The sequence below is a fragment of the Pseudophryne corroboree genome, chromosome 1 (genome assembly GCF_028390025.1).
Source record: "Pseudophryne corroboree isolate aPseCor3 chromosome 1, aPseCor3.hap2, whole genome shotgun sequence".
Lineage (NCBI taxonomy): Eukaryota > Metazoa > Chordata > Amphibia > Anura > Myobatrachidae > Pseudophryne > Pseudophryne corroboree.
Window position 1 is genome coordinate 710,582,567 of NC_086444.1, and position 15,524 is coordinate 710,598,090.

Here is a 15,524-nt window from a genome sequence, read left to right on the forward strand (position 1 = left end):
GATAATGTCCCACTACTTAGTGCTTATTTAAGTGAGGAGGAATTCTGCGACCGATTGAAAAAAATTAAGATTAATAAGTCACCTGGTCCAAATGGTAATCATCCAAGGGTTCTCATGGAGCTACACTCCGAATTAGCAAGACCTCTATTTTCAATCTTTAATGACTCACTTACTTCAGGCATGGTTCTCAAAGACTGGCGTAGAGCGGAAGTAGTGCCAATCTTCAAAAAGGGAAGTAAAGCTGAACCAGGCAATTAAAGACCAATTAGTCTTACATCTATAGTGGAGAAAGTCCTAGAAAGCATTCTTAGGAATAGTGTACAGAAGATCCTCAAAGCCAAAATTATTAGGAACCAACACGGATTTGTGAAGGATAGATCATGTCAAACAAACTTACTAGGCTTTTATGAAAGTTAGTGAGAACCTTGATCAGGGTAAAGCGGTGGATGTAATCATTTTAGACTTTGCTAAAGCTTTTGACACAGTGTCACAAATGAGACTTATTTATAAGTTACATGAACTAGGGCTAGGGAGCACAATATGCACTTAGGTTAGTAACTGGTTAGACAATAGGGAGCAGCGAGTTGTGATAAATGGAACATTTTCAAATTGGGCTGAAGTTCTAAGTGGGGTGCCACAAGGGTCTGTTCTTGGACCGCTATTGTTCAACATTTTCATTAATGATCCAGCGGAAGGTCTAGAGAGCATGGTGTCAATTTTTGCAGACGATACCAAACTATGTAAGGTTATAAATTCGGAGGGAGACTCTGAGTCTCTCCTGAACGATCTATTTAAAATGTTATCATGGGCAGCAAAATGGAGAATGAGGTTTAATACAGACAAGTGTAAGGTAATGCAACTTGGTAGCAAGAACAAAAATTACAGCTACATACTTAATGGGGTGATTTTAGGGGACTCTGTACTGGAAAAAGATTTAGGTGTTCATAGAGATAAACTTAGCAGCAGCACCCAATGCAGGATAGCGGCTAAAAGGGCAAACAAAGTACTAGCATGCATAAAGAGGGGTATTGATGCAAGGGATGAGAGTGTTATACTCCCATTATATAAATCCCTAGTGAGGCCCCATCTGGAATAATGCGCACAATTTTGGGCACCCTAAGGATATCCTGGAACTAGAAAAGGTTCAGAGGCGGGCGACCAAACTAATTAGGGGGATATAGATGCTGGAATACCAGGAAAGACTTGCAAGGCTTCACATGTTCATACTAGAAAGGAGGAGATTAAGAGGAGACATGATCAACATTTATAAATATTTAAGGGGACAATATACAGAGCTTTCGGGGGATCTGTTTTTGCTAAGACCAGCACAGAAAACACGTGGACCCCCAGTTAGGTTAGAGGAGAGGAGATGCCGCACACAGAGGCTGAAAGGTTTTTTCACATTAAGGACAATACGAGTTTGGAATTCCCTGCCTGAGAAAGTAGTAATGGCAGACTCTGTCTATACTTTCAAGAATAGCCTAGATAAATTCCTAATGGATAAGGATATACAGGGTTATGGTGGATAGATCACGTACCATAGTTATAATAAAATGAGGAAATACAACACAACGGCCGACTTTATCAACAGATAAAACTAATCCTGAAAAGAATACAGAGTAGAAGAACACAAATAGGTTGAACTCGACGGACGGATGTCTTTTTCAACCTCGCAAACTATGTAACTATATGTAATTATGTAATAGTGCGACAGCAAGACAGCTAGCGGTCAGCACGCTATGGAGAAGTAATTCCCAATGCAGAAAGTTACCGCATATCAACTGCGACCTTGGGGTCTGGTGAGCTCGCTTCCTATATCATCAACAGCTGAGAATTTATACCGCATTCTCTGTCTGCCCTGTGTAGCAGCGTCCTGGTAAGGCGTAATGAGCTTTTATATTACTTTTATTAATACAAAAAGCTTTTATTTGGAAAAAAAATCTTGCTTTGATGCATGGATTTATATTTCACCTATATTTGTGACTAAAAATAAAGGAGTATAAAATAATCCCTGTGGAATGTATCCGGAACTGTGTTCTTAATTTAATTGCGGATTGGAGCCAATATATTTGGGACTGTGTTTTGCCAATACATTGTGGAAGATCTGAGAGGTAGAAATAGATCTGTTCGGGACTGTGTGTTTAAAGGGAAATGAAAAGTGAATACACATCCTAAAGAACAGAGGTTTCTCTGTCCTGGTTGGTGCAAGTGTGCACTGATAATGACGACTATAAAATCAACTGCATGGATAGGAAGCAGTCGGATGTCTATGTTTGCATATAGGCAAATACTGTACATATGTGCATTTATCTTCATGCACACAATGACGGAGCAACCACAGACTTCTTGCATTAGTCCCTTAGAGTCAGTGGTGCAAGTAGAAAAAAATGTCTTAATGGTACTGTGTGCGTGCGCCAGAGGCATGATCACGACACCAGGGGCGTGGCCAATGAAATGGGGCATGTCCACATGACGCCCCCATTTCTCATCACTCTGAGAACATTAATTTACATATGCACCTTACCTATATGGAGGTTTCTCACAAAGGGGAACCTCTGAAGAAATGTATCCTCCCTGATCAGACAGTGTCTTCATTTGGTATTCACTATTCACGTAGGAAATCACATGGTCGAGAAGATGTCTTTTTGTGTAGAAATATAACCAAAGTCATCGTCATACAACAGAGGTTCAACCAGATTCATGCCACCTGTGTCACCTTCTACCCCCTGCGTCACTCAGCTACACCATTATCTTCACTTCTGTGTCTCTCAGTCACACCATTATCTTCATCCCTGCTTCTCCCAGCAACACCATCATGTTCTTCCCGCTGTCTCCCAGCTACACCACCATCTTCTTTCTGCATCTCTCAGCCACACCGTCATCTCCCCCCTACTACTTTCAGCCACAATGTTATCTCCCCCCAGCATCTCTCAGCCTGCCCCCTATTCACTCAGCCTCTTTCTGCTTGATCCCCCTCTTAGCTGTGTCTATCAGCCTGTGCCCCCCTCCTTCGCTCTGTCTCCCAGCCTGTGCCCCTCCTTCAATCTTTGTCTCTTAGCCTGTATCCCCTACCCCCACCTTTTCTCTGTGTCTCTCACTCAGCCACTCACATTGCACCTTGTGGGCAGGGGAGCCGACCATTCAAGGAATTACTCACCCCCCTCAGCCGGCACTGATACTGTTTCTTTGTCTGCCTCTGCCTTCTAGCACCACCGCGTCCAATGCTATCCAGTCCCCAAGGTCCTCTGCTGCGTGTCAGCTGCGGGAGTGTGATTACATCACTGTCACACTCCCAGCAGCACTGAAACAGGAGGAGGAGGTGCCGCTGCTGCCGGCGGCGGAGTATAACAGTAATTAGCCGCTAATGGCGGCTATGCAGTATTCGGGGGCACAGCGTACCGGCGGACAGATTCTTAACAGTACGCCATACCTGAGCATACTGCCACACTTTCAGCACTGCTTAGAGTGTAAATACGGCATATCCCTCCTTTTGTTATCTGTAAAGTATGTATTACTGCCAAAGAATATGCACATAAGCATATTCAGCTCTGTATACACAATAAGGAGAAAGAGTAAAATGACCTGCTGAATGCCACCATTTTGTATCACTACTGTATGTGAACTTATAATTAATAATTTTGTTTAAAATAATTAAATTGTGTTCCTGTTAAAGCACATACACAAGCAAAAACATTTTTAATACTTTGATTTTCGATCATCTTAAAATGTAATCAATCAAATGTTTGTTTTTGTTTGTATATATAAGAAAATGTGCCATTTGCCAAAATATTGTAGTGAATAGTTGCATACTTTGTTAAAATACTTGTGATTATCTGTGGCACTACTAAGTGAAACCTATTCTGTTACTTACGAATATTGTCTGTATTCTCTCTCACAATATCTGTCTTTAAGAGATTATCAGCCAACACAAAAGCTCCTTCTTCCACCGTGTCAAGAAGCATGGTAGCCGCTCGCAGCTGGTCCATTTCAGTCAGGTCTTGCCATGCATTCTGAGCTTGTGGCTGAAGGAGATTGTTAACGGTCTCGACCATTGCCTGCAAAAAAACAAAAAACAGAATGAATAGGGGTTTCTAAGCAGTCTGTATGAATGGCTAGCCATTGACAATTACATGCCAACATTGCATACTGGTTTATAAGAGCTCAAGTTTCCTTATTGATACTTACCGTAGTACAGGTTGAGTATCCCTTATCCAAAATTCAAAATCACACGTGTTTGGGTCCCTACTGAGATAATGACACATATACTGTATATAGATATTATATTTTATATCTATATAATATATCTATATATACACACATAATATATAATATATATGTTATTATCTCAGTAAGGGACCCAAAAATGTGGGATTTTGAATTTTGGATAAGGGATACCCAACCTGTATATTAAAACAACATTTTTATGTAAAAGTACATATGTATAGTAAACTGTACCAAACATTTGTATTTGTTAGTCTTAATGGAATAATGCCGAGCATCACTTTTTTGGTGATGGATTAAAATGTAATGCATTTTTGAAATTCTGCATTTTGAGTGGAAATTAGGGCATTTTCCCCAAGGCTGGATTATGGGAGGGGAGATAAGAGCAGTCACACATGGGCCTCCCAGATGTTTGCTGCAGAGTAGTCCCCCCTCCGGCAGCTCATCTGTTCATTAACAGCAGCCGCCGAGGAGGACTTCAGTGTACAGACAGCAGTCAGTCTCACAGGATACTCTGTGGCATGCTGCGCTGACAAGGTAAAGGGGGAGGGGATTGTGTTTGTGTGTGTTTGTCTCAGGGCTCATGGGTGTATCAGCTATTTTAGTAGTTGGGGCCTCCACACCTGCGCTGCCTCTGGGCCCCCACCAACCTTAATCCGGCCCTGATTTTCCCCCATCATTTTTTTTAGTTTTATTTGTAAGATGCAGGTTGTAAAATTATCAGAATATTAAATTGATACTATAAACAATGAACCTGGTATAAAATATAGGAACAGTGATTTAGGTTTAACTTTATTTAAAATACTTTATAAGTGGATAATTCAACTGAAAACATTTTGAAAAGCTACCATCTAATGTGTTTTTATTTGAGTGGAGTCCATCATAAAGGCATGGGTACTTTGTACACAAGGACCCCCTCCCCTTTTGTAAATACAGTGCATCCGGAAAGTAATCACAGCGCATCAGTTTTCCACATTTTGTTATATTATAGCCTTTTTCCAAAATGGAATAAATTCATTTTTGTCCTCAAAATTCTACGCACAATACTCCATAATGACAATGTGAAAGGTTTTTTTTGAGATTTTTGCTAATTTATTAAAAATAAAAAACTAAGAAATCACAAGTACATAAGTATTCACAGCCTTTGCTCAATACTTTGTTGATGCACCTTTGGCAGCAATTACAGCCTCAAGTCTTTTTGAATATGATGCCACAAGCTTGGCACACCTATCTTTGGGCAGTTTCGCCCATTCCTGTTTGCAGCACCTCTCAAGCGCCATCAGGTTGGATGGGAAGCGTCGGTGCACAGCCATTTCCAGATCTCTCCAGAGATGTTCATTCGGATTCAAGTCAGGGTTCTGGCTGGGCCACTCAAGAACACTCACAGAGTTGTCCTAAAGCCACTCCTCTGAAATCTTGGCTGTGTGCTTAAGGTCGTTGTCCTGCTGAACAATGAACCGTCATCCCAGTCTAAGGTCAAGAGTGCTCTGGAGCAGGTTTTCATCCAGGATGTCTCTGTACTTTGCTGCATTCATCTTTCCATCTATCCTGACTTTTCTCCCAGTTCCTGCCACTGAACATCTCCACAGTATGATGCTGCCACCACCATGCTTCACTGGATGGTATTGGCCCGGTTATGAGCGGTGCCTGGTTTCCTCCAAACATGACGCCTGGCATTCACGCCAAAGAGTTCAAACTTTGTCTCATCAGACCAGAGAAATTTGTTTCTCATGGTCTGAGAGTCCTTTAGGTGCATTTTGGCAAACTCCAGGCGGGCTGACATGTGCTCATTACTAAGGAGTGGCTTTCGTCTGGCCACTCTACCATACAGGCTTGATTGGTGGATTGCTGCAGAGATGGTTGTCCTTCTGGAAGGTTCTCCTCTCTCCACAGAGGAATGCTGTAGCTCTGACAGAGTGACCATTGGGTTTTTGGTCACCTCCCTGACTAGGGCCCTTCTCCCCCAATTGCTCAGTTTAGACGGCTGGCCAGCTCTAGGAAGTACTGGTGGTTCCGAGCTTCTTCCATTTACGGATGATGTTGGCCACTGTGCTCACTGGGACCTTCAAAGCAGCAAATATTTTTCTGTACCCTTCCCCAGATTTGTGCCTCGAGACAATCCTGTCTCAGAGGTCTACAGACAATTCTTTTGACTTCATGCTTGGTTTGTGCTCAGAAATGCACTGTCAAGTGTGGGACCTTATATAGACAGGTGTGTGCCTTTCCAAATCATGTCCAATCAACTGATTTTACTACAGGTGGACTCCAATTAAGCTGTAGGAACATCTCAAGGATGATCAGTGGAAACAGAATGCACCTGAGCTCAATTTTGAGCTTCATGGCAAAGGCTGTGAATACTAATGTACATGTGACTTCTTAGTTTTTTATTTTTAATAAATTAGCTAAATTCTCAAAAAAACTTTTTTCACATTGTCATTATGGGGTATTGTGTGTAGAATTTTGAGGACAAAAATTAGATTATTTCATTTTGGAATAAGGCTGTAACATAAAATGTGGAAAAAGTGAAGCGCTGAGAATACTTTCCGGATGCACTGTACATACCATAAAATTCATAATTTTCATATTCTAGCACTCTGTTAGATCTCACTTTTTGTAACTTTCTTAACACTGGGGCTAATTCAGAATGCAACGCACCAGTGCACAAACGCGGGTCCCAACCTGCACATGCGTGGGCCGGCAAGTGTGATCGCATCGCATTGATGCAAACGTCTCTTCCTGATTGACAGGAAGAGATGTTCGCTGGGCGGTTGGGGGCGGCAACGCAGAACTGCGGGAGTGGCGACTCAGCGTTGCGGGGGCATGAGTGGGTTCAGGGCGGCCTTGTGATATCACATGTGGTTGCTGCGACAAGGAAAATAGCGGTGGCTTGCCTGCCTTCACATCATGGCTGTGCATTTGCATGCTGGGCAGCCTTGTCCTGTGCTGGGCGGCTCCCAGCATCTAATCGCAAGCAGTTGCAGTTTTGCTAATTTAAGATCCAATGTATATTTAGTAAAATAATCTGAGTTACATAATCACAATGCTATGAATTAAAACTCTGTTGACACATCTACCCTATTCATTCCCCAATACTGATTAAATACATGTTTGTTTAGTTTCTATTACATGCTATATATCTTGCAGGTTTCTACAAGTATAACATTTATTAATAAAGCTTAGGTTCCAACACAAGGTGTTTTTCAATCATATGTAGCACCATTACTACCACACTAATGTATTAAATCCATTTTAGTCCCTACCTCAGCAATCAGCCTATGCTCTTCAAAGAAACTAGAGGAGATGGAGTGTCCCAAATCAGACCACATGTACAGTATGTATGTGCTCACAGCCACTGTCAATTATGGCAAATACCAGAAGAGCCAATGGCCTGATGGGACGGAACGGCTATCTGGAGGACAAGCACCATTGGCTCTACATGTTCTGCTCAACAAGCATGCTTAGATAGAGCATGCAGCGAGGCCACGTCCAGTGACTCACAGAACACCTACAACACCTACAGTATGCACTAAGAAAGATTGTCGGGGCTGAATTTTTTGTCCCAGTCCGTCCCTTCTCACAGCCATTTTTGAGGTCATATTTAAGTTTAGCTATTCCTGCATTTAAATAAACAAATATCAATAAATAAATTAGTAAAAACCTGGTAGGCAGCATTTCAGCTCATTTAAATATAATGCAAGGTTCACAAATCTGGGGCTGTATTTTTCCTAACCGGTTCAATCAGAGATCATCAATGGTGTGCGGTGGGGTGAGGCAGAGCCTTTTTTGTCATACTAATGTTTAAACCAGAGTTTTGACTATATAAAGTATATGACAAAAACAAATATATATTATAAATATCTATATACAGTGCCTCCCTGCCTGTCTTTTCCTCACATCTCTGATCAAAACTCGCCAAATTTCCAGCAGTATAAACTGCTACACCTGTTTATAATGCTCACATGTACCCTTTGGCTCATAAATTGTGTGTAAATCTGGCTCTGGCACTAGCCAGTGCCTCCTGAGCCATTTACCTCACTGCACATCCCATTTTACAATTTACTAGGTGTGTTTATTAAATAATGAGACTGATGCTGTAATGTATGTTTAATTATATTAAGTACATTTTAACTCTATTCCCCTTCTATGTACTCTCCTTCTGCATCCACACATCGCTCATTCTTATTTTCAATTGGTCAAAGGCATGCTGTAGCTTATTATCTGTCATCTGTCTCAACAGCTGCATCATTTTCTTCTTTACCTCAGTAACTGATGCAAAATGGGTTCCCTTGAGTACAGATTTGATTTTAGGGAAAAGAAAAAAGTCACACAGTGCTAGGTCTGGTGAGTAAGGAGGGTGTTCTATCACTGCTATCTGTTTCTTGGCCAAAAACTGCTTCACAGAGAGAGAGAGCTGTGTTGGTTGAGGCATGATTGTTCTGATGGAGGATGAAACCATTTTTCCACAACTCTGGCCTCTTTATACTGATTCTTGCCTGCAAAGTTGCTAGAACATGTTTGTAGTAATGTCGATTCACTGTTGCGCATTTTTGTATGCAGTCTTCCAAAATAACACCCTTGATATCAAAGAAAACAATTAACATGGCTTTGAATTTGGATTTGCTTTGACATGCTTTCTTCATGTCACAGTTATGTGCACAAGGTTATCTGGGTTAGGCGATAAATAACGTCCAGGCTCTGAGGCTTGGAGCTGGAGTCGAAAAGGCTCAATATAGCTCTTTCGCATGTGATTTAGGTAGCAGTGAGAACTGCCTTTGATAGGAGTTCAAGGTTATGAACCACGTACTGATAAGGTACCGGACTGGTTACAGGCTGAAGTAAGCTGGACTGGACTGGTTAGCGGCTGAGGAATACAGCTGGATCGGAATGGCTACTGGCTGAAGAGATGCTGCTGGACCAGACTGGCTACCAGTTGAGGAATACTTTTCCTTCGCCATCTTAAGGTTGCAGGTGTGGGTGTTGATACGTTAAAGAATTTTTAAAGATGTGGAATTGAGAGTGTTTTAACTTATGGAATTATAGCCTGGTATGGTAACTGTACCATCGGTGAGCAAGGAGAGTTAGAGCGCTTGGTTCGTTCAGCTGGTAAAATTATCAGGGTACAGCTGCAAACTGTCAAAGATCTTTTTGCAGCAAGATTGATAAATAGAGCTGGGAGTATACTGTCCGATTCTAGCCATCCGTCTGCATATTTTTTACTAAGTTGCCATCTGGATAGCGTTTTAGATCAGTGAAGGCATGCACGAATCGTCTATGGAATAGCTTCTTCCCAACTGCCGAGCGCATGATAAATACTCATTGGGAATAATGCGTCATCTCTCATTTGTGTGCTACTGTGTGCTCTTTTTATACCTGTGTCCTACCTTTTACCATTGTCTTGGTGTGTTGCACAAACTGAATTATGTTGTCAAATTTGTTTGATAATGACAAGAAATGTATCATATCTTATCAAACAGCTGGATCAGACTAGCTACTGGCTGAAGAGATGCTGCTGGACCAGACTGGCTACCGGCTGAAGAGATGCTGCTGGACCGGACTGGCTACCGGCTGAGGAATACAGCTAGACCGGACTGGCTACTGGCTGAAGAGATGCTGCTGGACCAGACTGGCTACCGGCTGTGGAGATGCTGCTGGACCAGACTGGCTACCAGCTGAGGAATACAGCTGGACCAGACTGGCTACTGGCTGAAGAGATGCTGCTGGACCGGACTGGCTACCGGCTGAAGAGATGCTGCTGGACCAGACTGGCTACCGGCTGAGGAATACAGCTGGACCGGACTGGCTACTGGCTGAAGAGATGCTGCTGGACCGGACTGGCTACCGGCTGAAGAGATGCTGCTGGACCTGACTGGCTACCAGCTGAGGAATACAGCTGGACCGGACTGGCTACTGGCTGAAGAGATGCTGCTGGACCAGACTGGCTACCAGTTGAGGAATACTTTTCCTTCGCCGTATTAAGGTTGCAGGTGTGGGCGTTGGTACGTTAAAGAATTTTTAAAGATGTGAAATTGAGAGTGTTTTAACTTATGGCATTATAGCCTGGTATAGTAACTGTACCGGCCGTGAGCAAGGAGAGTTAGAGCGCTTGGTTCGTTCAGCTGGTAAAATTATCAGGGTGCAGACTGTCAGCAAGATTGATAAATAGAGCTGGAAGTATACTGTCTGATTCTAGCCATCCGTCTGCATATCTTTTTACTAAATTGCCCTCTGGAAAGCGTTTTAGATCAGTGAAGGAACGCACGAATCGTCTATGGAATAGCTTCTTCCCAACTGCCGTGCGCATGATAAATACTCATTGTGTCATCCCTCATGTGTGCTACTGTGTGCTCTTTTTATACCTGTGTCCTAGCTTTTACCATTGTCTTGGTGTGTTGCACAAACTAAATTATGTTGTCAAATTTGTTTGATAATGACTAGAAATGTATCATATCTTATCGAACAGCTGGACCAGACTAGCTACCGGCTGAAGAGATGCTGCTGGACCAGACTGGCTACCGGCTGAGGAATACAGCTGGACCGGACTGGCTACTGGCTGAAGAGATGCTGCTGGACCAGACTGGCTACTGGCTGAAGAGATGCTGCTGGACCGGACTGGCTACCAGCTGAGGAATACAGCTGGACCAGACTGGCTACTGGCTGAAGAGATGCTGCTGGACCAGACTGGCTACCAGTTGAGGAATACTTTTCCTTCGCCGTATTAAGGTTGCAGGTGTGGGCGTTGGTACGTTAAAGAATTTTTAAAGATGTGGAATTGAGAGTGTTTTAACTTATGGCATTATAGCCTCGTATGGTAACTGTACCGCCCGTGAGCAAGGAGAGTTAGAGAGCTTGGTTCGTTCAGCTGGTAAAATTATCAGGGTGCAGACTGTCAGCAAGATTGATAAATAGAGCTGGAAGTATACTGTCTGATTCTAGCCATCCGTCTGCATATCTTTTTACTAAATTGCCCTCTGGAAAGCGTTTTAGATCAGTGAAGGAACGCACGAATCTCTATGGAATAGCTTCTTCCCAACTGCCGTGCGCATGATAAATACTCATTGTGTCATCCCTCATTTGTGTGCTACTGTGTGCTCTTTTTATACCTGTGTCCTAGCTTTTACCATTGTCTTGGTGTGTTGCACAAACTGAATTATGTTGTCAAATTTGTTTGATAATGACAAGAAATGTATCATATCTTATCAAACAGCTGGATCAGACTAGTTACCGGCTGAAGAGATGCTGCTGGACCAGACTGGCTACCGGCTGAGGAATACAGCTGGACCGGACTGGCTACTGGCTAAAGAGATGCTGCTGGACCAGACTGGCTACCGGCTGAAGAGATGCTGCTGGACCGGTCTGGCTGAGGAATGCAGCAGGACCGAACTGGTTACCGTCTAAGGATATGCAGGACCGGACTGGTTACCAGCTGGGGAGATGCAGGACTGGACTGGTTACTAGCAAAGCATATGCTGGGCCTGATAGTGCCACACGGAAGAAGTGAAACAGGTTAACTTGTCACACTATGTGACTAGCTGCACAGGCCCAGATTACTGCAGCTGGACATCCTTTAAACCCCCTGCTGGACTGTAAATGGCTGCAGGGTAACTGGCAGGCCGGACTGAGACTTAGGTTGGTGAAGTGGAGATCAGCTGGAACTCATGGAATGCAGCAATGTCAGGGAATATTATAAACTGCACACATGAGCTTGAATAAACCTCAGGCCCACAAATAGTTAACAACTGGTTTGAGAACACTGCTGGGATCTGAAGTCTGTGCACCTGTGCAATCAGTCTGGGAAGGTGCTGCAGTTTGGAAACTAGTATGCACAGCAAACACTGGAGTCAGAGAGTGAAGTAAGGCTGAGCAAACTCTGGGACACTGCAGGACATCCTGGCCCGCTGTCAGAGGACCCGACGGACCCCCCGCCGCACCTGCAGTGACATTGGTGAGTGTTTAGGATGCCAATGCTGGTCGCATGTCCTGACACTTCATACTTAGTGATGATGGTGTTTTCCAGTGCATGGACTGGTGTTTTGTCACAGGAACGTACAGGAAGATCCATGTTTCATCACAGGTAAAAACATTTTTTTCTAAAAAACGCAAATACTGTACACTTGAATTTGTTCCAAAATGTCTCAGAAATTTGCTTTTGATTTTATTACTGCTCGGCAGTGAGAAGCCTTGGAAACATCTTAGCACAAACGTTTGTCATGTTAAAAACTTGCCTAACAGTTTCTTTGTAGATGTTACCATTTCTGCTATAATTCCAGTGCGGAGTCGCTGGTCACATTTTTTTTTACACATTTTCATGTGCAAGGCCTTCTGGGATGGTCATCAACTTTGACATCCTCACGACCATCACTAAATCCTTTGTGCCACTCAAACATACATGCATGTTACATACAATCTGCCTTGTAAGCCTCGGTTAGCATGGAAAAAGATTCAGTGAGCATTTTGTTCGATATTACTAAAAAAATGAAGTTGCTCTACTTTTGGACTAAGCATTTTTTATGATGCACGGGTAAAATCACAACTTCTTCAAATGTTGTGTGACAGCAAACTAGAGGGGTGAGTCCGAAGTCAATGTACACCCAACTCCCGTTTAAAACATGCAGTATGGTTTCTTTTTTTACAAGTACACTCTCGTTATTTAATAGCAAAACATTCAAAAGTTCTGTGACTATAATAGGGAGAGATTTATCAAATCGTGGAGAGAGATAAAATGGAGAGAGAGATCAAGTACCAACCAATCAGCTCCTGTCACTCTAAAGGCTGTGTTTGTCTCTCTGTTTTATCTCTCTCCAAGCTTCGATAAATCTCCCCTATAGTCACAGGAAATTTTAATGTTTTGCTGTTTGGTGTTGAACAAGCATGCTATCTGATGTGCCACCCTGACAAATAAATAGAGGACTTGATTCAGCTTATCACTGTAAGGTTTCATCATCTGGGACTACCTTTATGTTACGACTATAGAATCTTCTTTCCAAGGTTGTCAGAGATCGTCTATGCAATGACCCTTGTACACCCAAGGTTGAGACTCGTAGAACTCACCTGCGGGTCTTCTTGCCGATAATAGTCACTTTCCCCATAAGGCGAGATGTGCCTACCGGTATTGGGATGCCATCAGGACTTACGCCACTGGCAGTAGTATGAGCTTATCCCCGAGTGACCCGAATCAATGCCGGTAAAGAGAAATACACCAGACAAAACCAAAAGATAGAGACTTAACAAATTCAGGACAGGGAAAAGACTAAACTGCGGAGGCGGAGAAATATCAGAAGAGCATGTGTAATTATAGCAGGCGTGTAAGAGATAAGTACGAGAAACAGATAAAATTATGAGAATGAGAATAAATGAAAATGCAGAAATACAGACCCCTAAAAATTACAGGGAAGGCTCCTGGTGGAATGAGTACTAGAATTAAACAGGGGAATGTGTACAGAGGTAGGTATGAAAAAGAAACCAAGCGAATGGAGAGAAGTACAATAAGAAATTAGAGCACAAACTTCATGACTGATAACTGGGCTCACCCAGGGGTGGACACAAGAATACAGCGAAAGAAGATCTATACAGAAACTAAGAAAGATTTCCACCAGCTAGGCCTAATTCTGAGAGACAAGGGCTCCCGCTGCAACCAAAGACTATGATCAGCAAGGAATAAGAGGCAGACACAGGATATAAAGGGAGCATGAGCCAATCACACACAGAGCACAGGCAAGCCTCTCTTAATGGAACATTCTGTCCCGCTGCACATTCCACAGGTCTCCCTAGCAACTCTAACTGCCACACTAGCTAATGTTCCTGGTTTCCAAGGAGCCAGCAGCCGGGGAGCAGAAATTCACAAGTTTTGCGACGACCGGACGCTGCCGAAGTCATGGGCCTCGGCGGCTTGTGTCACTTTATTACAGTATGTATCAAGATTTCTCAAAAGACCAATGCATGACAGTTAAAACACACACTGGCCATACACTTAAAGATTATGGGGGAGATTTGTCATATCTTGGAGAGAGATAAAGTGGAGATAGATAGATAGAAAGTACCAAACAATCAGCTCCTGTCTTTTATTAAACATAGCTGTAAAGTGACTGAAGCTGTTTGATTGTACTTTATCTATCTCCGTTTTATCTGTCTCCAAGCTTTGTTAAATCTCCCCATATATTTTCAACCATCCACCTAGGATGGATTTAACCAATTTGTCTGAATAACCATAATTGTCTGTTATCCATTGCTAAAGAGCAAATGTTTAACTGTCTTTGCTGCAATACATTTCCAGATTTCCATTCAAAGCATCCAACTAGTTGGATGGTTGGAAACTTAATCTTTAGGTGTATAGGCAACTTTAAACTTTGTTTATATTCTATGTCCAACAGTACTTTTTAATATTTGGGCACACAGGATCAGAGCTCTATTAGAACTTAGGGTAGAATTGGAGTTTGTACTAGGTTTAAGGTTAGACAAGATTATGAGCTAGGTATAAGGTATACAAAAATGTCCATCTTCGTATAAATATAACTTAAAGCCAAGGGGGCAATTTTGCAAATACAAAAAGTTGCATAACTTGTTTAGGTGGTGAAATAACATAGCTGATAAACAAATCTGTTTTCAGAGAGAGGGTCAGAAGAATTCTTATGTATGTCTGTACTTCACCATCACATTATCAGCAGTTTTGAAATACAAAGCATAAAATATCTATTTGCTCCAGGGATTTCTGATGCTATTACTGTATATGTATTCAATATGAATGAGGCTTCAAGAACCAGGTTTGGTTAAATTTGTTTTTGCTTCTGAAAAATAACTCAGAGATATGACAGAAAAGATGAATACACAAAACAAATACAATGTGTATACCCTTGTCTTTGCTGGTTTATTAGCTTATAGCCAATCAAAACCAAAGAGCTTTATTATATCCATTCACTACAACTAAACTATTAATTCTTTAAAGATTACGTAAGTGCAGTCTTTGGCTAAGTGCAATTTCTCACCTAAACACTAGTTCTGACACCGTATTTTCAGAAATAACAACTTGCCGGGTGTAGTATGTTATACCGGCGCTTGGGATCCCGGCGCTCAGCATACTGGCACTGGGATCCCGACCGCCGGCATGCAGGCAGCGGGGTGAACGCAAAAGAGCCCACGCTATTTATTCTCCCTCCAGGGGTGTCATGTACACCCCAAGAGGGAAAATAGTTGTCGGTATGCTGGCTGTCGGGATTCCGGCGTCGGTCTGGTGAGCGCCGGGATCCTGACAGCCGGCATATCAAATGCCTCCCCAACTTGCCTCATCTATGTACTCTAGCACTTTACGG

The 15,524-nt window shown here is 42.6% G+C and overlaps 1 protein-coding gene across 8 annotated transcripts in view; it reads right to left on the reverse strand.

Moving 5' to 3' along the window:
* Window positions 1-15,524, reverse strand: part of ADGRL3 (adhesion G protein-coupled receptor L3) — a 1,270,535-nt gene that overhangs the window by 539,280 nt on the left and 715,731 nt on the right. For all 8 annotated transcript variants that reach the window (XM_063914936.1, XM_063914945.1, XM_063914955.1 and 5 more), the window contains exon 11: window positions 3,872-4,055. In XM_063914936.1, coding sequence (XP_063771006.1) covers window positions 3,872-4,055 — 184 coding nt within the window. The remainder of the gene's footprint in view (window positions 1-3,871; window positions 4,056-15,524) is intronic.